Source organism: Callospermophilus lateralis, chromosome 14 (assembly GCF_048772815.1).
Source record: "Callospermophilus lateralis isolate mCalLat2 chromosome 14, mCalLat2.hap1, whole genome shotgun sequence".
Lineage (NCBI taxonomy): Eukaryota > Metazoa > Chordata > Mammalia > Rodentia > Sciuridae > Callospermophilus > Callospermophilus lateralis.
The window spans coordinates 34,759,184-34,783,221 of record NC_135318.1 but is presented as its reverse complement, the minus strand read 5'-3'; the positions used below and the strand labels follow the sequence as shown (position 1 = coordinate 34,783,221).

Below are 24,038 nucleotides of genomic sequence, written 5' to 3'. Positions count from 1 at the left end.
CTTTTTATTAAATAAGGTTTAAATTTTTATGTTTTGTGCTGTGTTCCATTCAACTAAGCGCATATTTATTGAACACCTAATGTGCACCATTCTGGACATTGAGGATATAGCAGTGAACAAAATAAACAAAAACTCTGCCTTCATGGAGCCTACAAGGGGATGAGGGTACAAGGAGATAGTAAAGAAATATATGAGTGAAATACAAAGTTTATCAGAGGTAATAGGTACAGTGAAAAATAAGACAGTGGGAGAATAGGAAGGGTTGATTTTTTATTAGAACAGGGAAGGCCTAGTTGAGAAGGTGGCTTTTGAGCAATAGCTAAAAGAGGTGTTTGGCTAAAGGGCACAGTAAATCCTTAGAAAGTGAGGTGGAGCAAGCCTGGTGTGTGCAGGAAACATCAAGGAGCCTTTGTGGCCCATTTAGAGTCAAGTGGATACAACTGATATATAATACGGGTTGAATATCCCTGGAAATTTGTAATACTTAAAAATCTTTTGGAGCATTTAAGATTTTAAGATTAGGGATGTTTAGCTGGTAAAATCTGAAAATATTTCAAAATCTGAAAAACTATGAAATCCAAAACACTTCAGATCACAAGCATTTTGGATAAGGGATACTCAACTTACAGTAGCCAAGGTCAGCAAAGTAGACCATTGTAAGGATTCTTGTGTATCTTCTTAGTAAGGTGGGAAGCATTGGAAAGGTTTTAAGTAGAAAACCTCCTTTTATACTCATTTGAGCTCCTTTTTGAAAATAGCCTGGGAGGCATGGGCAAAAGCAGAGTTAACTTTGCAGTAATCCAAAGAAGAGATGATGATAGTACCAGGATAGTGCCAGTACAAGTTGGAAGAAATGGTCAGATTTAGACCTTGAACTAGAATTGACAGGATTTAGCAGTTCACTTAGTTATGGGAAGAGAAGAGAGAAGGCAAAGGCAAACTAAGACTTTAAAGCGTAAGCAGCTAGAAGGACGGATTTAAGTTGAGCACAATACCTTTATTTTATTTATTTGTATGTGGTGCTGAGGATCAAACTCGGCGCCTCACATGTGTAAGGCAAGTGCTCTACCACTGAGCCACAACTCCAGCCAGATATTTGTCATTTGACTGCCTAGACAACAGGGGTTTTTTTTGTTTTGTTTTGTTTTTGTTTTTGTTTTTTGTGGGGAGGAGATAAATAAGGATTTCTAAGTTCAGTTTTCAATAGTTTTTTACATACCTGTTAGATATCCAAGTAAAAATGTTGAGTAGTCAGTTGGATATACAAATTCAGCTTGTTCCAGGGATAAGCTTAGACTACAGCTATAAATTTGGGAGTCCTCAGGCTATAAATAGCATTTAAAGTCATGACTGGATGAGATCATCAAAGGAATTAGTGTAAAGAGACGTCATCCAGGAACTGAGCCTTAAGCATGCCAATTTTAAGGCAAGGAGTTGAGTTGGAACCAGCTAAGGAGACTGAGAAGGACCAGTGAAGTAAAAGGGAAGGTGTCTTGGAAGCCAAGTAAAGGAGTATTTTAGAAAGAGGAAGTGATCAATGGTGTCTTGATCCTGACAGGCCAAGTAATATGAATATGAGATGAGTACTGAAGATTGACTTTTACAGTTTTCAATGTGGCCATTCAGTGACCTTGACAAGAGCAGTCAGAGTAAGAAGGGCAAATGGAGAGGAATTGGAGGCATTGAATATAGGGAACAAGTGCTTTTCTTTTTTTTTTTTTTTTTTTAAGAGAGAGTGAGAAAGAATTTTTTAATATTTATTTTTTAGTTTTCGGCGGACACAACATCTTTGTTTGTATGTGGTGCTGAGGATCGAACCTGGGCAGCATGCGTGCCAGGCAAGCGCGCTACCACTTGAGCCACATCCCCAGTCCCAACAAGTGCTTTTTCTTTTTTTAACAATTGCTCTTAAACAGGAATGTAAATTTAAGAGGACAGATATTGAGCCCAACTCTGTTGTTTTTTGCTCTGTTTTGACCATGGTTCTTGGTAAGAATGGGTCTGTAAAGTAATGAAACCCACCCAGCTCCATGACCCAGAATTTGGTAGAAGATGCAGGATAATAGGGGAGATCATTTTGTAGCTATCCTTCCTCTTTCATAATAACTCATAGGGATTACAGAATAGAAAAGCCTATGTCTGAAATTGAAAGGGCAACTCAATCTAATGCTATGCTAATTTCAGGACAGGTTTTTCATAATCTTCTGATTAATGATTTAATGTTTCTTTGGGTGATATTAGGGTATTATTGATATATTTTGCCTCCCTACTTCAAAGATTAGCCATAGATACTATAGAAATCCTAAAAAAAATAAGTAAATGAAAAACAAGCCATCCGGCATTTGTACTTAAGATAATTACTCAAAAAATTAATGGTGTGATTGGAAGTAGAGGTTAAAGATTATAGATTGACTACTATAACAGCCATTATTGAAATTTTGAATCTAATTCATATCATTAAGGCATTCCAAAAAATATAAAAGAAAATACTTAATGAAAATGATTATTTTCCATTTAATCTGCTTTGGTGACTTCTGTTTTATTCTTATGGTTAATTTTAGATTACAAATTATTGTAATATAAACTATATTTATAGCTTACTTCTTGACAGTGTTCATAAAGTATCATGGATGTACTTGTGTAGTAAATATGTACCAGCTGTTGGAGGGCCTTACCAAAAACTAATGCCTCCTCTGGCACAAATCACTATACACTTGTCATCTTTGGCAGAGAGCTGAAGTCAGAAATCTTGGCTAGAATTCTTTGGCTTAAACAAAACAAACTGGAGACATGTTGAATAATAGAATACTTTTTTAATTTGATAATTTAGGTTTTGCCTTATCCAAATTTTAATGACTTACGATATTTATTTGCTCACTGAGATCAACTAAAGCTCTTGGTTTAATTGGGTACTCCCAGCAAGACACACTGAGTGCTTTTTTAGCTTTCTTCTATTTCTAGCATATTCATTAATTTGTCTTTTACTGGTTTTGTTTCCGTTTTTTGGCCGTATTGGGAATTGAACCCAGGGTGCTCTACCACTGAACAAAAAAATATTTTTTATTTTGAGAAAGCACTAGCTAAGTTGCCCAGGTTGACCTTGAACTTGATATCCTCCTGCCTCTGTCTCCTTAGTCAAAGTCACTGAGATTAGAGGTGTGCACCATGATCCCCAGCTTTCCATTAATTTTATCATAATTTTTTCAGTGCCAGGAAACTAACTTGGGGCTTCATGCATACTAAACAAATGCTCTACCACTGAGCTATATTTCCAGCCCAGGTTAGTGTTTTTGTCTTCCTTTTTCTTTGATATATTTCCCTCTATTTAAGAGTTATTTCAGTACTTTAAAAATTCAGCAAACTTTTTTTCTTCTCATTTCTATTACACATGTAAAAGTTCATAAAAATTTTCTTTCCTCCTTAATTGTATATGACTTTCCCCTAATACTTCAGAACATTCTCCAGAACTTCTTATTTCTGTATCTGAAGTACTTATCCATTTAAAATAACAGTATAACTATTGTCTGTCTTATTTTGTTGACATTTTTAAATGAAAAAGATCTTTTTATTGATGAGCTTAAGGAAGAATGTTTAAGATCTGTGAAACATGTTATTTCTTACGTATAGACCAGTGAAACACATTATTTCATAAGTATGGACCTAACATTGTGATACTTGCATGAAAAAAGAAACAAGAATTCTCTTTTAAAAGAAAGGATTTCTTCCCTCTAATTTGAAATATTTTGATCATACCAATAAAACTTTTTCTAGGATCGTCTGCCTATTAAACAAGAAAACGAAAAATCCCTTTCAGAAAACATGGATGCATTTGAAAAAGTGAGAACAAAATTAGAAACACAACCACAAGAAGAATATGAAATCATCAATGCAGAGGTAGGATATTTCATACTTTTTAAGAAAACTCTGATATAACCAGTTAAGTTGCAAATGAGATATTTTGTGATATAGACATAACCTTATGTCAAAATTATACCACTTTTGGACTTCAAAATATGCTGAAAATTTAAAGAACAAAAAGTGAGTGTGATCCTTAAAATGAATTTAAATATCAAAACTAAGATAAATTTTGAAATGTAATATATTCTGCTTTTGGGGAACAACCAATTCTGATTTAAAACTTTTAAAAGATTCAAAGGAAAGTTCAAATGATACTAATTCCTATTTATTATTCGGAAAGTATTTGCTTGCTCTGTTTTTTGTTGTTTTTTTTTAACAAAAGGAAATTCACTTTAATATAGTACTATGAAAGCTAACTACTTTATGGTTAGCAATCACAAATATATAAATGAAATAGACTGAACAAGAGGTTGAAATTTTTTCAGTTTGATTGAAAACAGTCACAGATTATAAATAAAAATGACATATGTTGTATAATAAAAATACCTGTAGACATTTCTGATTCAGATTATGCCATTAACTAGCAGACAATGTGAAGCCATCTGAAATCATATCAATAAATTGCATTTACTACGTAGGAATACTGTTCATGTTAGTAGTATTTATTTTCTCAGTCTTAGACTGTATCACCCCCACAGAGGACAAGATATTCTATAAAATCAAGTCAAGACTATACAATTGGTGATATTTTAAAGGGAAGAACTGCATATTTTAAAGGGAAGAACCTCAGAAAGTTATCAGCTAGGTTTTCAAGCTAATCCAAGATAGTTTTCTCATCTGCATCATTTTGGATTATTTTGAAGAAGCCATTTGATTTTCTAATGAATTGGATCCTACTGTGCAGATACCAGATGTTTCAAAAGCTAAAATATTTGTACAATCATGAGAACCAACAGATTTTGTTATATGCCTTGCATTTCCTCTTATATTTAAGTATTAGAAACCCCGTCAGTGATTCTTAACATATATGAAAATCATATCTTACCAAGTATATTGTAAAAAGTGGTCCATTTTCAATTTCATATCTGTTCACTCATGTACTTCAACAGATCTGCTTTTTTTAACTTCATCTTGGATAAAAAGAACATTAAAAGGTTAATTAAATTGTTATTAAGTAAAACATTTGTTTCTTTTCATTGTCAGGTAAAACATGGTGGTTTCGTTTATTACCAGGAAGGTTGCTGCTTGGTTCGTTCCAAAGATGAAGAAGGTACAGCACATTTTTTTCCCTTTAATGAGTTCTGATTTTTCAGATTTTATATTTTTATAGTAAGTTTAATTTCTCAAAGGTATAAAAAAGAATTTTTAAAGATTACTTCTGATTTTTTTTTAAATAACTAGTTTTTAATTTTGGGTTTTCTTAGGACATTGTTAACAGCTATACTCAAAAGCTTTGGCAGAATGAATGGGGATGGGTTCCAGCATTTTTTGAGTATGTACTATGGACAGATTCTATACTGGATTTGCATTGTCTAACTCTTCAAATTCTATATGGTCTCTAGTTACTAGGCTGATACATAAAATAATTGTCAATAGCACAAGATATTATAAAATAACCGATGCTAGTTTATATATCAGTCAGATTGTCATCATTGTTGAAGGAAACTAGAATATGGCCTCTTAAACAAGGGAAATGCTTAAAAAAACTAGGGCTGGAGTTGTATCTCAGTGGTAGAGCGCTTGCCTAGCATGTGTGAGGCACTGGGTTTGAGTCTCAGGACTACATATAAATAAATAAATAAAACAAAGGTTCATCAACAACCAAAAAAAAATTTTTTTTTAATTTTCAAAAAGGAAATGTTAATTTAAAAAGTTAAAATATAGTTTAAAATTCTATTAAAGTATATCTTGTAGTTATCTCTTTCATACTTTTCTTTATGCAGCAGACAATGATAATTATGAAGTTTTATTCAATTTGGAGGAACTTAAATTAGACCAGCCCTTCATTGATTGTATCAGAGTTGCTCCGGATGAAAAATATGTAGCTGCCAAGATAAGGACAGAGGATTCTGAAGCATCCACCTGTGTAGTTGTGAAGCTTAGTGATCAGCCAGTAATGGAAGCTTCTTTCCCAAATGTGTCCAGTTTTGGTAAGCCACCAACCAAATGGTCTAAGTTGAAAAGGCAAAAGTGAGAGAACTGACCATGCTTTTTAACCGTGTGTGTGTCTGTCTGTCTGTCTGTCTGTCCCTGTGTCCATAGGAAATCCATGAGCTAGGTGAGTGCTCTACTGCTGAGCCACAGCCCCTATGCTCATATTTTTAAGAGTTACAGTCAAAGTCCTAGTTGTATACTATATTTTGATATATTAATAATTCTTTGCCAGTTTATTATGTAGAATAAATCTTTGCATTTTAACATTTTTTTCAACTTTAAGTGTGGATTTCTTTTTTTTTTTTTTTTTTTTTTTTTTAATTTTATATTATCTCATAAAGCAATAGTATTGCAGCAGATGGCCAAAGTCACCACTAAGGAGCTTTGGAACATGTTGAACTAACTGATTTATAAGTGGAAGCTGTGACATTTTTAATAATAAAATCATCTTTTAGTTTAGTGGTAGATATATTGATACTTTGTCTTCCCTTTTCATTGCCTTCATTTTCCCTGTTGTTTTACTAAATGACTTTGCGGTGAATTGAAATTATACCCTATGGCATGGATTCTAAAACATGTATTTTGTGTATTTTAACCTCTGAAATCAGGATGCATACTATATGATGACTTATAATCACTATCAGCCAGGTGATAATCATGATGTAATTGTGTGCAGACTTCCATTGACAGGTTCTAAAGAACCATCATTCAAATGTATTTGATAGTTGGAGATATTCTAAGGCTTGACACAACACAGAAGAGGTTGAGGCATGTCATAAAGTGATCCAATATTTCTTCAGACTTAAAATTATAAATTTAAACATAATTTATCTCTGAAAGCAAATGTGATTTTATCAGTGTCTTTCCTAAATGTTGAACATTGGATCTTATTTAGCAACTTAAGTGGCATGAGACTAAACTACTTGAAAACTTAAAATCAATAGAGTAGTGTTTTATTTTCTAGAAAACACTCGGGCTCATATATAACACAGGCTGGTACAGTCAAGCCTATGTTCTATTTTGATTTCTAGGGATGTATACTTGCACATCTTTTCTCTTTGGCACTCAAAACTAGAATGGACCATGCTTTTTGTATTTTCTTTTTTCCTGCATGTAGGTAACTACATCTTACTCTTTTAATTACTTTCTTTCAGAATGGGTGAAAGACGAAGAAGATGAAGATGTTTTATTCTATACCTTCCAGAGGAATCTTCGCTGTCATGATGTATATCGAGCCACTTTTGGGGATAACAAACGTAATGAACGTTTTTACACAGAAAAAGACCCAAGGTACTAAAATGCAGTTAAGTCCTTTTCTCCAGAATGATTTTCCAGTTACAAAAGTACTGGTGTTGGTTGATTTGAAATGTTAATTTTTGCATAATAAGGCTATGGTGATCATTCTTTTATTAATTGTTTATGTTCAAAATCAGAGACTGGTTATCTTCAAATACAAATACATGGTAGACCTCATGTATTTGTGTTTCATTTAACAGTGTAGGTTGGACAATTTCTGAATAAATTTTTTAGAGGAAAAAAAATGTAATTTAACTTCAACAAATCTATGATGGTAAAATTGATTCCCAAAAGTTACATTATAACATTAGTAGAGCCATAGAACTAATCTACAGATAGTGTGCCAAACTGACTTTATCATTTCATTTTATCTGTCCCTGCTAGCCCAGATTTTGCTGCCTATTTTGTTTGTTTGTTTGTTTAAGAGTATATTATTTTTTATATATACTTTTTTTTTTTAATTTATTTTTATGTGGTGCTGAGGATTGAACCCAGGGCCTTGCATGTGCAAGGCGAGCGCTCTACTGCTTAGCCATAACCCCAGCCCCTGGCTGCCTGTTTTTTAAAAAGTTTTTATTGCATATATGACTAGAAAAACACCTCTGCCAGATGGATTCTTTATCGTATTTGTTTCTAGTACTTCAGGAGATTTGTTCAAAAATAATTTTTTTATTTTATTTTGGTGGTAGAGTGTCAGGCAGAATGCCTGTTAATATATTCATAAAGATTGGTGCATTTTGAATGTTAACTCTTCTATTTTCAAATATTTCCAGGGCCATGTAATTTATATATTCTAAGAAGAGAACCATTTAGATTCTAAAGAGAAGGATCTAGACAGAATTAAAGGACCTAATTTTTTTATATTTATTTTATGTTTTTTTATATTTATTTTTTAGAAATAGTTGGACTCAATACCTTTATTTTGTTTATTTATTTTTTTTATGAGTTGCTGAGGATTGAACCTAGAGCCTCACTTACATGTGCTGGACAGTGCTCTACCGCTGAACCACAATCCCAGCCCTGAAGTCACTGAAAAATAACCATTTTTCCCCAGGCCTCAAAAATTGTTTTTTCTAGTGTGACTGCTATTCATTGGGTCAAGGAACTAGGAACAGGGCTAAATTAGAAAAGCACAGGAAGTGGCCAGGTCTCTGAAGCCTCTGGGATTCCAAATGCCAAAAATCCCAGTGAAGCAGGCTCAGAGTAACCTTGCATGCCATACCAAAACTTGACATTTTAGATAGTTCATGAGGAATTTTAAAAATACATCTGTAATGTTCTTAGAAATTAGTATGTAGAAATCCAGATAGTTAAAGGTAACCTAGAATTGTGCAGTGGTAAGCAGCAAAACAGGCACCTGCTAACTGTTCATTCCTGCTCTTCCTTTGTGGTAGAAAGAAGCTAAATCTTTAGGTAAGAAAGGTAATTGACTTAGAATGATCCTTTCTACTGTCTAGCAAGGGGGGTTCTAGGCTTACTTCTCTACATGCTGATCATATGATTGAGCTTGGGCAAACCATCTCTTGCTCAATTTCTACATTTTGTGATAGTTTACTTGGATGCTTCAAGATTTGATAATGACATTTATATATTAATTCCAAATGTCTTCCAAGATTTAGTTCTTGATTCCAGGTCTCTTTCGTCCTTTTGAGTATACATCTCTTTAAATATTTATGCAATTTTAAAAATCCATGCAAGGGCCACAGTTATAGCACAGCGGTAAAGTGCTTGCCTAGTATACATAAGGCACTGGGTTCAATCTCTGGCACCACATAAAATCATATATATTTGTTTGTATATAGATAAACAAAGGTATAAAAAAAGTCTTAAACTTAGTATAAAAAAAAAACTTAGTATAAAAAAAAGTCTTAAACTTAGTATAAAAAAAATCCACGCAAATCATTTCAAACTCACCACTTATATATCCAAATAATATTGCAGAATGGGAAATTGGAGTTTGCTACACATGCAAGCATAATATCTGCCTCTACGATTAATAATAAGAAAAAAGAAATTTAATTATTGAAATTTGAAATTTTGGAAATTATTACATAATTTTGTTTTGTTTTATTGGTATCGGGGATTGAACTCTGGGGCACTCAACCACTGAACCACATCCCCAGCCCTATTTTGTATTTTATTTAGTGACAGGGTCTCACTAAGCAACTCATGCTAATGCCTTGCTTTTGCTGAGGCTGGCTTTGAAGTGATTCTTCTGTCCCAGCCTCCCAAACCACTGAGATTACAGGCATGCGCCACCGTACCCAGCTGTATATTGAAAATTTTTAAATTTTAAAAGGAAAAAAAAAATCCATCTTTTTAAAAAAATTTTTTTAAAAATATATCAAAGTACTAACAAAGGGTCTTTTTTCTATTGTTCTTATCTTTCATCATAACCATTATTATTTTTGAAACAATTTGGGAAAATAAACGTACCAATAGAAGTAAATGGGGAAAAAGGAGTAGGCTCTAGTCCTTCAGGTTCATTGTCTTCTTTTTCTAAGAAACATTTTACTACAGAGCCACTTGTATTCTCACTTTCCTATAACTATATGTCTACCAAGTAATTTGTGCTTTGACTTATCATCACAAAACAATCAAATAAAATAGATAAAAATAACAAAGTGTTGGCAATAGAAAGCAAAGTACGGGTAGGGGATTTGCCCTACAATCTGCAACAACTAAGGTAATACAAATTGTCAGACAAATAACAGTCTAAAGTATAACTCTAAAATGGTCCTTTGTATGTATGAAAACTTAGATAAGAAAAGAGATATCACAGACTAATGAAAATAGTTACTATTTTGTGATGCTGTGGGAAATATTGACTATTTGGGACAAAATAATTTTCATCATGTTGGTATATATTGTTAAGAGATTTAAAAAGTCTACTGAAAAAAAGAAACTCCCCCAAAAGAAAGAAATGAAAATATAAGTATTTTACTCAACATTGATTGAAATATTTCCAAAGCATAAAATCACTGAATAAATTAGAATGCACAGTGCCAGTATCCTTGCCTACCTAAAATATTAAATGCCGTAATTTAAAAAATCTAGACAATAAAATGGAGGAAAGCATTTTTATCAAAAATATGTTACTATCCTTAATTTATGAGGATAAATTTATATACATATTGGTATGTATTTACATACCAATTTTGTGTGTGTGTGTGTGTGTGTGTGTGTGGTGCTAGGGATTGAACCCAGGACCTTGTGCATGTGAGGCAAGCACTCTACCAACTGAGTTATATCCCCAGCCCTACAAACCAGTAATTTAAACTACATCTCAAATTTAATGTGGACACAGACATTGCACAAAAGAAAATACGGTTGACCAAAATATGAAAATATAACACAATACGGAAGAAATTTTACCAAAATATAAATAGGGCTTATTTCTGGAGTGGGCTTCAGAATTATCATTGTCCTTTACCTTTTTCAATATTTCAGTATAGACTGCTTTTTTTTAATATATATACATATATATATCTATTTCTTTTTAATTGTAGGTGGACACAATACCTTTATTTTATTGTATATGTGGTGCTGAGGATCAAACCCAGGGCCTCACATGTGTTAGGCAAGCTCTCTACCACTGAGCCACAACCCTAGACCTAGACTGTTTTTATAATAAGGAAAAATGTAAACATAACATGTAAAGCCATCTAGTGTACCAGTATGAAATAGTATAATGCCCTTAATTTTTGGTATTTTTATAAATCATAAAAATACTCATCATTAAATTAGTATTTCAGTTTCTAAAAGGGATACTAAGGAAATTGTAAATGCCAGAGAAGAGGAAAGGATATTCATGAATATTCTTTCTTACAATGAAACATTAAAATCTAAATTTTAAGATTCAACCTGATAGAATATTAGACATTAATAATAGTAATCATAAATATTTAAATGTAGGGGGAAGTAGCAACATTATATGAAATAAATGCAGAATCAAAACTTAAATCTGTAGTATAATTTTATCTGTTTAAAGACATCCATGAGGGCTGGAATGTGGCTCAAGTGGTAGCGCGCTTGCCTGGCATTTATGCAGCCCAGGTTCAATCCTCAGCACCACATACAAACAAAGATGTTGTGTCCGCCAAGAACTGAAAAATAAATATTGAAAAAATTAGAAAAAAAAGACATCCATGACATATAAATAAACCTTAAAAGGAAAAATGGAAAACTTAAGTTCCATTAAGTTTTTAAATGTATTATGTTAGTGAGTTTGTGAGGATTTTTCTTCCTAATGTTTTATTTTGTTATAAAAATTATATAAGAACAGTAAAAAAAAGAAATCTAAGATACAGAGAAAATACAAAATAAGGATACATTCTGTCTCTTTTCTTCCCTATTTCATATCTCCTCTAGAAAGTTTATTTCCTTTTCTCAGCAGAAAACCCTAGAATCTATTAATGTCATTGAAAAATGAAGTGTATAGTTTGCCTTACCATGCATCCAAATAAAGATGGATTAATGAATACATAGAAAGGTGATGAAGGAAAATGTTAGCAATGGGTATTTTCTCTACAGTTCTTTTAGCAACTTCTCTGTTTGAAAAACATTTATGATAAAAAAAATAATTTTGAATGGCTTTGGGAGGAGAATGTGAAAAATAATAGCCAATTTTTAAATTTGCAATCAGTATTCACTAAGGAATTTAAAAATCTTTCTATCTGCATTACAAGTAACATGTATAGGACTGGGGTTGTAGCTCAGTGGTAGAATGCTTTCCTAGCATGTGTGAGTCACTGGGTTCAATCCTCAGCAACACAGGGAAAAGATATAATAAAGGGATTGTGTTCATCTAAAAAAATATATAAATCATAAATAACATGTATATGAAATAGTAAGATAGCACCCATTTGAAATTTACTGAACTCTCTCCTCTCTCTTTCTCTCTCTCACTCTCTCTCTAGCTATTTTGTTTTCCTTTATCTTACAAAGGATAGTCGTTTCCTTACCATAAATATTATGAACAAGACCACTTCTGAAGTGTGGTTGATAGATGGCCTGAGCCCTTGGGACCCACCAGTACTTATCCAGAAGCGAATACATGGGGTCCTTTACTATGTTGAACACAGAGATGATGAATTGTACATTCTCACTAATGTTGGAGAGCCTACAGAATTCAAGGTAATTCTAGATTCTGACTTGTCTCCTCTCTGAAGTGTGGCACTTCCCTCAATGGTTCTTGCTGTAAGAGTTATATGATTGTTTTGTTGACTTGTTACAAAAGTTTAGAAATTGATGCTGCCTCCCTATACATTACCAATCCCACTTCTATTCCCTTAGCATCAATGCCTCTATATATTTTAATTGATCCCAAAAGGTTAGTAAGTGAAACATTCTACACTGATTATGTTATCAAAGCTAAACCTAAGTGGCTTAAAAGAGCAAATTTATAAACTCAAGATTTTCAAGTTGGCCGTTGAGATTGTACTCCATTAGACTCATCGATGCATCCATAATCCACCAGTTTGTCGGTGCCCTTACCTAAATGTCTGCTGCTTGGCTATCAGCTAAGCACTGCCATATGCACTAGGTCTCACCACCCAGCAGGCTAGCCTGGTCTTATTCCCAGGGTGAAGTTCACACTTCGTTCCTCTTCTGCTTTTCATAAAATAGTGACTACTGGAATGGTCTAGCTTTCATCTTTGGATGCTGTATCCTTCATGTTTGTTACCTAGGTTTTTTTCTTATTCCACACAGCTAATGAGAACAGCAGCTGATACCCCTGCTATTATGAATTGGGATTTGTTTTTCACAATGAAGAGAAATACAAAAGTTGTAGACTTGGACATGTTTAAGGATCACTGTGTTCTATTCTTGAAGCACAGCAATCTACTTTATGTTAATGTGATTGGTCTGGCTGATGATTCAGTGCGGTCTCTGAAGGTATGTCTTATTTTCAAAAGACAGTAGTGTTAACCAAAATACATAAGCTTAACAGATTATCAGATTTTGAATAATATCATGTCCTTTTTCTTAAAAGGAATTCTGTATACTGGATATTTATCAGGTTTATTTTAGAATTATTTAGAGGACCTTGCTTTTAATGTAGTTTTACTTAAAATACTGCCTATCAGTATGGACTTCAGAAGTAGTTAAGTGTCATTATATTTCTCTTTCTCCATATTTCTATAAGATATCTTCACAACTGTAAGTATAGCAATAACTCAGTGCCCAGCCACTGACTTCTGCTCCCAAGTCCCACATTCTTAGTAAGGCAGTGGTTATATGCCCTGTGTTTCTGCCACTGAATGGAAATGTAAACCCATCTTATGTTGCTTTCTGTCCTTGTTTATTATATTACCAGTGTATTCTGGCTGCATTTTTTTTCCACAAAAAGAAGTTATATTAGGCAGTTGGTTATATATAATTTAAATTGGGAATTTTTTTTATATTGTACTAACATGAGTTTTATTTGGAAGAGGAGCCCACATACTCAGGCTGATTTTCTTTCAGCATATTATGTCTGAAGAATTCTTTGAATTAAATGCTGTAAGAGTGCTAGAAACAAACTTGTTTCTATCAAATATATATGGAATGTCTGCCTATCACCTGGCCAACATATATTTGGGTGCTGTCTATTAATATAAACAGATTCACTGCAGGCTTATCTCAGTAGGCTAGTGATAGTTAAAACTTACTTTTGTATTATCTGGTCAAACTTTATAAAGTCCATTGGAGCAGTTTTGGTCATGATTAGAATTATAATCTTGGTGCCAGTTAGTTTAAAACTAAGATTAATACACGCATCATATGGAAATGGTCCTAAAGTCCCGCCAGAAACAGAAAACCTTGTGTTTCTGTGGACTAAGGAACCCTGTACCGTCACTCTGATTCCTGGTTATGACATTTGCAGTATTGCTTTTTTCTGTAATCCTCAATCTAAGGGGATAAGTCAGGAACTTTTAGACATTGCAAATGCATGTACTTAGTAGTGTTTCACAAATAGGTTCTTTGGATTAATTAGAAGAAATTTCCTTGGTGAACATAAATTCTTCATGTATAGATTCTGCAGGTTAAATAGTGTGCTTTTTATTCACACATCCCCCATCTACCCTTTTTCAGTAATGCCTGCCAGTGATGTTGCTGTGCCAAGACCTCTGATTTTCTAAGGAATTTGCTCTTTCTACAATTACTCAGGAAAAGAAAGGCAATTTTCTTTTAACGTTCTGACTCTTAGTACCTTTTCTAACACTCCGTCAACCTGCTTACCAGAGTTCTTTAAAAGGTGTAAGTGGAATGTTAGTGGAAGGCTTGAAGCTGGACCCTGCTGATCCAAGAGAATAAATTTTGATTCCTTTCCGTTTTTCTTAAAGTTAAGAATCTTAAGCATAATAGCTGTGAGTCTCTCAGAGTAGATGTGCCTGGAAAGGTTTTGTTCTGCACAATGGTTAGCCTGGAAGCTAAAGTTAGAAACAAATTGTAAATGCTTTAGTGCTGCTGAGCCCGTTTGTAGCCCTGGAATAATAACTGTCATCGCTGGGCTGTCCAGGCAGCAGGCTAAGGACTGGTGGAAAATTATGCAAAACACACCTGAGAGGGATTTTGTGTTCTGTGAGAATGGCTATTGCTGGGTTCTGGAATTACTGTTTCATTTGCTCTTAATTCTTAATCATTCTGCTATTTTACTGCCCAATTTTACATCCCCAAATAAACTTCTGTGTTAAAGGAGATTTCTCGTAAATCTAGAATCATGATAAACCTTTCCTATAATTTTTCCTTATTTTATTGGTCATTAATATAGAGTTTTGATTTTTACTTGAAACATATTTTGTTGTGGTGATGTAATTCTTAAATGAAACATGTGGTGACAGAAAGTAAACTAGATGTCCACATCATCTTGTTTGAGGCTGACTCAGAAACTTAATTAGTGATACTTAGTATAGAAATAGAGTGAAAATAACTGTTTTATTCCTTTAGCTCCCTCCTTGGGCCTGTGGATTCATCATGGATACAAATTCTGACCCAAAGAACTGCCCCTTTCAACTCTGCTCTCCAATAAGACCCCCAAAATATTACACATATAAGTTTGCAGAAGGCAAACTGTTTGAGGAAACTGGGCATGAGGACCCAATTACAAAGACTAGTCGTGTTTTACGTCTAGAAGCCAAAAGCAAGGTAAGTCTTTTAGAATCAACTTTCTTTATTAAAAGCATACTGTGCAGTTTCTGTAACATCAACACCAATTGATCTTTTCAACCAGAGTAAGGCTCAAATGATTTTAGGGAATATATAAATTGGTTTTTAACTTTAATGCTCATGTCTTTATTTTAACATGGATTAAAAAATGTATCGGTAGCATGTTAAACCCTTTATCTCAAGTGTTGTTTTTGTTTGAATTTAAAAAGTTGAGTTAAAGAAAAACTTTAAGTAAATAAGGTTGGTTCGCAGTTATGGCATTAATTATGAAGGTATGGAAGCAGCTGACTGGGGTGAACTAGACAAATATAGTTGCTGCTAGGGGAGAAACAGTACTAAATGGAAGGTGCCATTCCTTTCCATGGGCATTTCATGGAACTTAAATCTAACAAGGAAGATGCCAGAGGTTGAATAAATAATTACTAATAACACTGATTGCTGCAAAGGAAGATGTACTGAATGCAGTGAAATCTTATAGCTAAGGGCGATTAGCTAGTTTGCAGAGATCAGGAAAGCCTTCTCTGAGGAATATTGTCCCAGATAAGACTTCTAGGATGACTAAGTAAGCTAGAAAGGGGCAAAAGATCTCATTTTCTGTAAAGCGCAAAGTGTGTGGAGAAATGATACAATTCAAGAAGTGTAAAAAAAAAAACAAAAGAAGTGTAGACCAGATATTATGTTACTTACCTGTAATCCCAGCTACTTGGAAGGCCGAGGCAGGAGAATCACAAGTTCAAGGCCAACCTGAGCAAATCAGCAAGACTCCGTCTGAAAATAAAACATAAAAAGAATTGGAGATATAGATCTATGGCATAGCACTTCCTGGGTTTAATCCCCAGTACCACACACAAAAAGAAGTGTAAAAGAGGATGGAAAAGCCAAAATAGAGGAGAAAAGATTACTAAGGACAGCATTAGAGAGAGAGAAGAAATTAAAAAGGAAATAAGAAGCAAGGCAACACACTCCTATAATCCCAGCTACTCGGGCTAAAGCTAGAGGACTGCAAATTTGAGGCCAACCTTGGCAATATAATGCTTCACATTATAAAGGCTGGAGAAGTAACTCAATAATGGAATGCCCTGGGTTCTATCCATAATACCACAAGAGGAAAAAAAGGAAATAACAAATATCCATATTCAAGGTATAGGCAAAATACAAAATTTACAAATTGATGCAAATAATAAACTAACTTTGAATTTAAGGAATTTTCAGACCTTGGCATATCATATTTCAAGTAATTTCACGTATTCTAACAAAGAATAAATTGTAACAGTCCTTTTTTTCCTTATGAATTTTTTCTTTAATCCATTGTTTTCTTTTAATATTTGAAGCAAATATTAATCTTATTTTCAAATTGCAAAAGCAAAATATTGTTATAATAAATGCAAAATACAGAATGTACAGTGTTTGCATTACTACTTTTCAGTCCCATTTGCTGCATTTCTTAGAAAAAATTGTTGTTAACCATTTAGTTAAATGCCTTCAGTTGTTTTTTGGTTGGTTTGTGTGTCATCAAGATAAATACTTTTAGGTTTTGTTTAGTTTTACAAATATGAGATTATACCAGTCTACCAAAATGTTGTTAATTACCCCAGATGGAAAGAACAGTTAACCTAAGTTCTTATAGAGTCAAGGGTTTCTTCAGGCATTAGGGGAAAAGCAGTGCTAAATGGAAGGTGCCGTTCCTTTCCACGGGCATTTCATGTGCTGCTGATCAATTCTGGGATCCAGCCCATGACAGGGACTACCTACTATTTTTATCTCTTCCTTTTCACAAGTTCTCAATCAGCAATTTTTTCTGATTATATAATTGAAGTTGTGGAAAAGGCAGAGGGATGGAAAGACCAAGATTTTTTTTTTTTTTTTTTTTTTTAAAGAGAGAGTGAGAGAGGAGAGAGAGTGAGAGAGGAGAGAGAGAGAATTTTTTAATATTTTTATTTTTTAGTTTTCGGCGGACACAACATCTTTGTTTGTACGTGGTGCTGAGAATCGAACCCGGGCCGCACGCATGCCAGGCGAGCGCGCTACCACTTGAGCCACATCCCCAGCCCAAGATTTTTTTTTTTTAACAAATTAGTCTAAATCAAGATTTATAATACAGCCAAGCATGGTGACACACACCTGTAATCTCAGCAGCTCCAGAGGCTGAGGCAGAAGGATTGAGAGTTCAAAGCCAGCCTTGGCAACAAGGCACTAAGCAACTCAGTTAGACCCTGCCTCTAAAATGAAATACAAAAAAGGGCTGAGAATGGGGCTCAGTGATTAAGTGCCCCGAGTTCAATCCCCGGTACAAAAAAATAAAAAGATTTATAAGAATGAATCTTACTGAAGAGTGGAAATTCACTTGGGCTGTCACAAGCAAATAGTAGTCTGAAAAGAATGAGATTTCCTGTCAATTTGCTGACACTCTATTTATTGCCGTACATTGAAGTTTTCAAAATGAAGATGAAAAAAATAGGGAAAGTGACTTGGTTATATTATTTTCCATATGGAAATTCATGCTTTTCTATTAATTTTTTGTTTGCATTTTTCTTCTGTGATTGTATTAGCTTATCAAATAAAGTACTGCACCCTTCAATAGGGCAGTTATTGTATCTATTCCTTTATTTTACACCTTTATTTTATTTTATGTGTTGCTGAGGATCGAACCCAGTGCCTCACAGGTGCTAGGCAAGCACTCTACCACTGAGCTACAGCCCCAGCCCTTCTCCGTCCTTTTTTATGAGGAAGATCAAAAGTAGTTCCATTATTTGCATTATTTCTGCCCAAAGGGTTATGGCATCTGGGGTTGATGAGTTAAGCTACATAGGGGAATATTAGATGATCTAAAAGCTACTTAACTGTTAAACTTTATGAAATTAACTTTAAGCCCTTAAATTTTTTTTTTTTTTAAATAAAGGTAAATAGGGATTTGAAGAGGATGTGAGTGGCTGTCAGTAGTGTCAGTTCTAATGGTTTAGAATTTTGCTCATAGAGGATGGGAAATTGATAAAGACTTTTGGTCACCTTATTTGTAAATATGCAAAGATGAGAAATTCCTTAGGCATAGGAAGAATTTTGTACTAGGATTTCCAAACTTAATAGGTATTTTGGCTTGCTCTGAAAGAAAGAAATTACAGTAATATTAAGTAATAAAGAATGCTTTTAAAAAGTCACTTCACTGTTATAGAAAGCTGTGTTTAATAAAAGGTTTTCAAACCAGTCTTGCTGTTCTTTTCTAGTTAATACAGTAGGTCAGACTACTGAAACCAAGAACTGTGATATATTTTTAGAGATCATAACTCTTCTTATTTTAAATAAATTTTATATTTAACACCAATAAATTGCACATAAGGGGGTGAAATTACATTTCAGCTTATTTTAAAGTAGGGGTAACACTGCTTTAAAAGTCGCTTCTTTACATATATAGTTATTCTTTATTTCCAGGATGGAAAATTAGTGCCAATGACTATTTTCCACAAAACGGACTCTGAAGATTTACAGAAGAAACCTCTCCTGGTACATGTATATGGAGCTTATGGAATGGATTTGAAAATGAATTTCAGACCTGAGAGGAGGGTCTTGGTAGATGATGGATGGATATTAGCATATTGCCATGTTAGGTGAGTCAGCACACCTAGCATGAGAGTTCCAAAACGTGGTAACATATGTAAAATAACAATATATTGGGGAGCAAAAACTTTCTCTTTTGTAGTGTTAGTTATATATACTCCTAAATCCTGTGCTGCATAGAATTTGATTCAGTAACAGATTATATGAACCAAAGAGCAAAAGGATAGGCTTTGGGGATTCTTGAATATATGTATCAGTCTCTGTACATGGTTACATTACTATTTCCATCTGATTTCCTGGAGTTTAGGTTTTTCTTAAACAGCCTTATATACCAGACTTTTCCAATCTAACTTCCATTTTATTTTAATTGTATTCAAGACAAAAATATATTACATGTATGTGTGTGTGTGTGTGTGTGTGTGTGTGTGTGTGTGTGTATAAAATTTGGTACCAAGGATTAAACCCAGAGACACTTAACCACTGAGCCATATCTCCATCCCTATTTATTTATTTAGAGAAGGTCTCATCAAATTGATTAAGGCCTCACCAGATGCTGCGACTGACTTTGAGCTTGTGATATTCCTGCTTTAGCCTCCTGAATCAGTAGGATTACAGGCATATACCATCATATAACACAAATATAATTTTTTTTCTGCTAAAAGTCCTTCCCACTTCATCTCCAGAACAACATCCAGATTCCTCAGTTTAATGCTGTCAATGATTTGGCTTATCTCTAGCGGCATCTATCATCTATCCTTTCAAATTATATGCTCTGCCACCTCCTTGCCCTTCTACATGTTGTATGTTTTCTGTCTTGAGGCCTTTCTAAAAACTCATATTCTTCTTTCACATTACTCCTAATGTGAAGGGTGGAATGTTCTTTCCTCTGCTTTGTGATACCTAAGTACACTGTTACAGCAGTGACCACAATGCTTATAGTAACTTTTTCTTCGCAAAATTTGATCTCTGTGGGGATGTTTTCTTGTTTATATTTACAAGGTTGGCAGGCACTTAGACAACCTCTGATAAGTAGTAGACAGGCACTCAAAACTTATTTATTGGATCAGTCTTTTGTTGTCCATGTTAGAGGTTATTAAGTTTTTTCTCTGAAGAACTAGATAGTGACATGGGAACATAGCTCAATGTTAGAGGATAACCGGGTTCCTCCACTTGATCCCCAGAACCACACACACCAAAAAAAACTGCATAGTAAACATTTTAGGCTTCACAGGCTGCACACTACCTCTGTTACATCCTCCTCCTTGTTTTCTCCCTAGCCTTTAAAAATGTAGAAACAGTTCTTAGCTGGAGATCCATTAAAAATAAATAAATAAAAACGGCTTCCAATCATAATTTGTTGACCCCTACCTACATCTGTATCATTTTTTTTCTACTAAAATTTTTTTCGCCCTTTAATTTCAGGGGTGGTGGTGAGTTGGGCCTCCAGTGGCATGCTGACGGCCGACTAACTAAAAAACTCAATGGCCTTGCTGACTTAGAGGCTTGCATTAAGACGCTTCATGGCCAAGGCTTTTCTCAGCCAAGTCTAACAACCCTGACTGCTTTCAGTGCTGGAGGGGTGCTTGTGGGAGCATTGTGTAATTCTAGTCCAGAGATCCTGAGAGCTGTGACTTTGGAGGTAAGTACACTCTGCTTACAAAATGCAGGCCTGAGTCATAGACCATTCTAAGAAAAAAAAATTTCTGTTATGGTTTTACCACAGCCTTGGAATGTAACAAAGCTTTTCAGTTTAAACAAAATTATAGATCTAGGAAAACTTCTAAAATAATTTTAATCACAGTATTTACTCTATACATATTATTCTCTGACAGTGTTCTTTACTAATTTGTAAGGATTCCACTAAAAGGTTAGTGGCTGTTCCTGTTGACCATTTTCTCTTTGAGTATTTAGAATTGCTGGGGAAAAGATGAAGCATCTGTGCCTCACAGTTCCACAAGGGGGTGGGGTATCTGTGACCAAATGCTGTGTACCTTATGACTCATACTAGTCAGTTCAACACTCACTGCCCATCAACATTTTAGTACTGATTTTAAGGGCTATTTTTAAATACTACATTCTTAATGGTCTTTGAGGTATAGTTTTCCTGTACTTTAGTTGAAATACTCCATTCTGAAAATGCTCTGCTGTCTTAGTGTTCAGAATTATTAAACTATATTATAGCTGTTTGATTTTACCTCTGTCATTCTCCTGTTTCGTAGTTACTCTGGAAAATAATGACTGGAATGGTGAAAGTAAATTATTTTCAGGGTTTTTCAGTGTTGTATTGAGAGCGAAGGGTATACAGTGTGGGCTTATTGTAAATAAATAAGTTTTAAATAGCCCTAATCCATGAATCTATTTTAAAAGTTCTTTCTTTTTTTCTTTTTGGCATTGCTGGGGATAAAACCCAGGGCCATGTACACATTAGACAAGTGCTTTGAAACTGAGCTATACTCCCAGCCCTATAAATATGTTTAAAAAATACACAGCTACACTAAATTATGGGGACAAGGGGCTATCCCCAAAGATAGTAATAGCAGAATCATTTACAATATATAGAAAATGGTACTAACCTTTATTTTTAGATATTAGAAAGGACACCATCAGAAATATATGTGTATAGGGATTTATCCCAGGTTGCTTTTCCTAGTGAAGAATTAGCCTAAAACATCCAACAGTGGAGGATTCATGTATGAGTCAAAGTTCTTAATAACAAGCACCAAAAACTCTGATTCAAGCAGAAAGGGGTTTTATCAAATGGTATTAGATCAGAGTATGTGTGTTTAGAACCAGTGTCAGAGGCTGCCAGGCAGATACAGAACTGCCCAACAGAGTTGCCACTATTGCCACGGCCAAGCACAAATCACCTCCCTCTAACAATGCAGCTTCTACAAACTGGAGACAGTGTCACAGTTTTGCAGAGAAATTCACCATGATCAGCACTTCTTTAAATCATGGACTTTCCAGAGTCTGGAGCACATGTCTGTGACATCTACGTATTTTGCTACTCTTAAGCTTCAGGGAAAAAGAAAGATTTACATCTAGTATCTCTACAGTGAGAGACAGGTTGTGTCCAATAAGGTTGGCATTTTTCCAAAAGCATTCAGAGACTTAGCAGCCAACATGAATTAGAGATGAGCCCACTAGCTGTGGTGACTGGTAGTAAGAGAAAAAGCTGAAAAGCATGTAAACCAAGGAGTCAGTGGTCGTTTTCTCTTACCTTGGATATTTTCCAAATTTTCTGGGAATCCACATGGCTTCTTGAGATATATTCTCTTGTGTCAGTATGCATATTTATAAAGTAATATTTTTCTGAAACTTACATTGCCAACTCCTTAGATGAAAAAGAAGTTTCTTTGGCTTTTTTTATTAGGCACCTTTCTTGGATGTTCTCAACACCATGATGGACACTACACTTCCTCTGACATTAGAAGAACTAGAAGAGTGGGGAAATCCTTCATCTGATGAAAAGCACAAGAACTACATAAAACGTTACTGCCCCTATCAAAATATTAAACCTCAGGTAGGAAAAGTGTCCTGACATAATAGAAAAAGTAAAGGGGTGCTTACCTGTGATGAGGCAGGGGTTTTAGAGATGTCTCCACTGTGATACCCAAACATCTTTCAGCCACCATTGTGCTCATGCTTCGTCTTTTCAGTTTAATACTTCAGGAAAATAATTATTATACCTTAATTAGTAGATGAGATGAAGCTATGATCTCTTCAGAAAAGAATAAGTTAGGTAACAAATAGGCTCACTCAAGAATATTAAATGAGAAAAAACCTATAGCACTCGGGAAAAAATTGGAGGCAGTTATTTTTTCATGATCTAATGGAAGAGATCATAGGAGTAATGTGAACTCTTCATACGTGTATTTTCTTTTAGCATTATCCTTCAATTCACATCACAGCTTATGAAAACGATGAGCGTGTACCTCTGAAAGGAATTGTTAACTATACTGAGAAACTGAAGGAAGCCGTCATGGAGCATACTAAGGACACAGGTGAAGGTAGGAGACTCCAGGACCTAGGGAATGTGGCTAGATGGACTAGAACCCTTAACATACAGAGTACATCTCAAGCTTCAGACCAAATCATCAGACCATGATTGAGGACAAATCATTTTTTTCTGTTGACTACACAGCTAAAGTGTAATAATAGCCTCACCTCTTTTCAAAGGACAAAAAGAAAAAGTAAATTTAAATATCAACTGTAACTTAGAAATGTACTCTCATGCAATCATTTATTCATTTAAAGATATCCACTGAGATATTATTCTTGGGAATCTGTGAAAGATTCTGAGAGTTTTGCTTTGGAGCTTCAGTGCCCAAACTAGCTGTTTAGTTTCTTCTAGATGGTTCTTTTCATTTTTATTAAATAAGAACTTTTCCTTTTTGCCTTGAAATTGAATGCCAAGGGAACCTACCTATAAGTCAGTCTCTTCAGTTTCACAGAGCTGCTGACTCCCTCCTCAGTCACATCTTTCTCCATATGGTGCCACGGCCCCTCCATCCAGCTATCTTAGCCACTGGGTCTCTTCCCACTTGGCCTAGTTCAGAAACTTGTCTTCTGCTGCTTGCCCCTCCCCTCTCTTTGGTGGTGGTTATGGTGGTCTTGCCCTTATTCCTTTGCTATTATTTGAATAAAGTACTTAAAAGAGAAGAAATGGGTCTCACCAGTCTGTAATCCCAGTGGCTTGGGAGGCTGGGACAGGGCGGTCGTGACTTCAAAGCCAGCCTCACTTAGTGAGGCCCTAAGCAACTCAGCAAGATCCTGGCTCTAAATAAAATAGACAAAAGGGCTGGGGATGTGGCTCAGCAGTTAAGCACCCCTGGGTTCAATCCCTGGTACAAAAAAAAAAAAAAAAGAAAGAAAGAAAGAAAGAAATGTGTCTCAATCTTCTAAAGACTTCCTAATTGTTTGATGTGTTAACTCTTTCAGGCTATCAGGCCCCCAATATTATTTTAGATATTCAGCCTGGAGGAAATCATGTGATTGAAGATTCTCACAAAAAGGTATGTTCTATA

At 34.6% G+C, this 24,038-nt stretch overlaps 1 protein-coding gene across 4 annotated transcripts in view; it reads left to right on the top strand.

Annotated features, from left to right (window-relative positions):
- The window catches only part of Prepl (prolyl endopeptidase like), a 36,753-nt gene that overhangs the window by 9,564 nt on the left and 3,151 nt on the right, over window positions 1-24,038 (top strand). For all 4 annotated transcript variants that reach the window (XM_076832698.1, XM_076832699.1, XM_076832700.1 and 1 more), the window contains 12 exons: window positions 3,772-3,894; window positions 5,062-5,128; window positions 5,802-6,008; window positions 7,167-7,302; window positions 12,228-12,444; window positions 13,021-13,206; window positions 15,241-15,438; window positions 18,886-19,061; window positions 20,434-20,650; window positions 22,385-22,534; window positions 22,898-23,021; window positions 23,953-24,026. In XM_076832698.1, coding sequence (XP_076688813.1) covers window positions 3,772-3,894; window positions 5,062-5,128; window positions 5,802-6,008; window positions 7,167-7,302; window positions 12,228-12,444; window positions 13,021-13,206; window positions 15,241-15,438; window positions 18,886-19,061; window positions 20,434-20,650; window positions 22,385-22,534; window positions 22,898-23,021; window positions 23,953-24,026 — 1,875 coding nt within the window. The remainder of the gene's footprint in view (window positions 1-3,771; window positions 3,895-5,061; window positions 5,129-5,801; window positions 6,009-7,166; window positions 7,303-12,227; window positions 12,445-13,020; window positions 13,207-15,240; window positions 15,439-18,885; window positions 19,062-20,433; window positions 20,651-22,384; window positions 22,535-22,897; window positions 23,022-23,952; window positions 24,027-24,038) is intronic.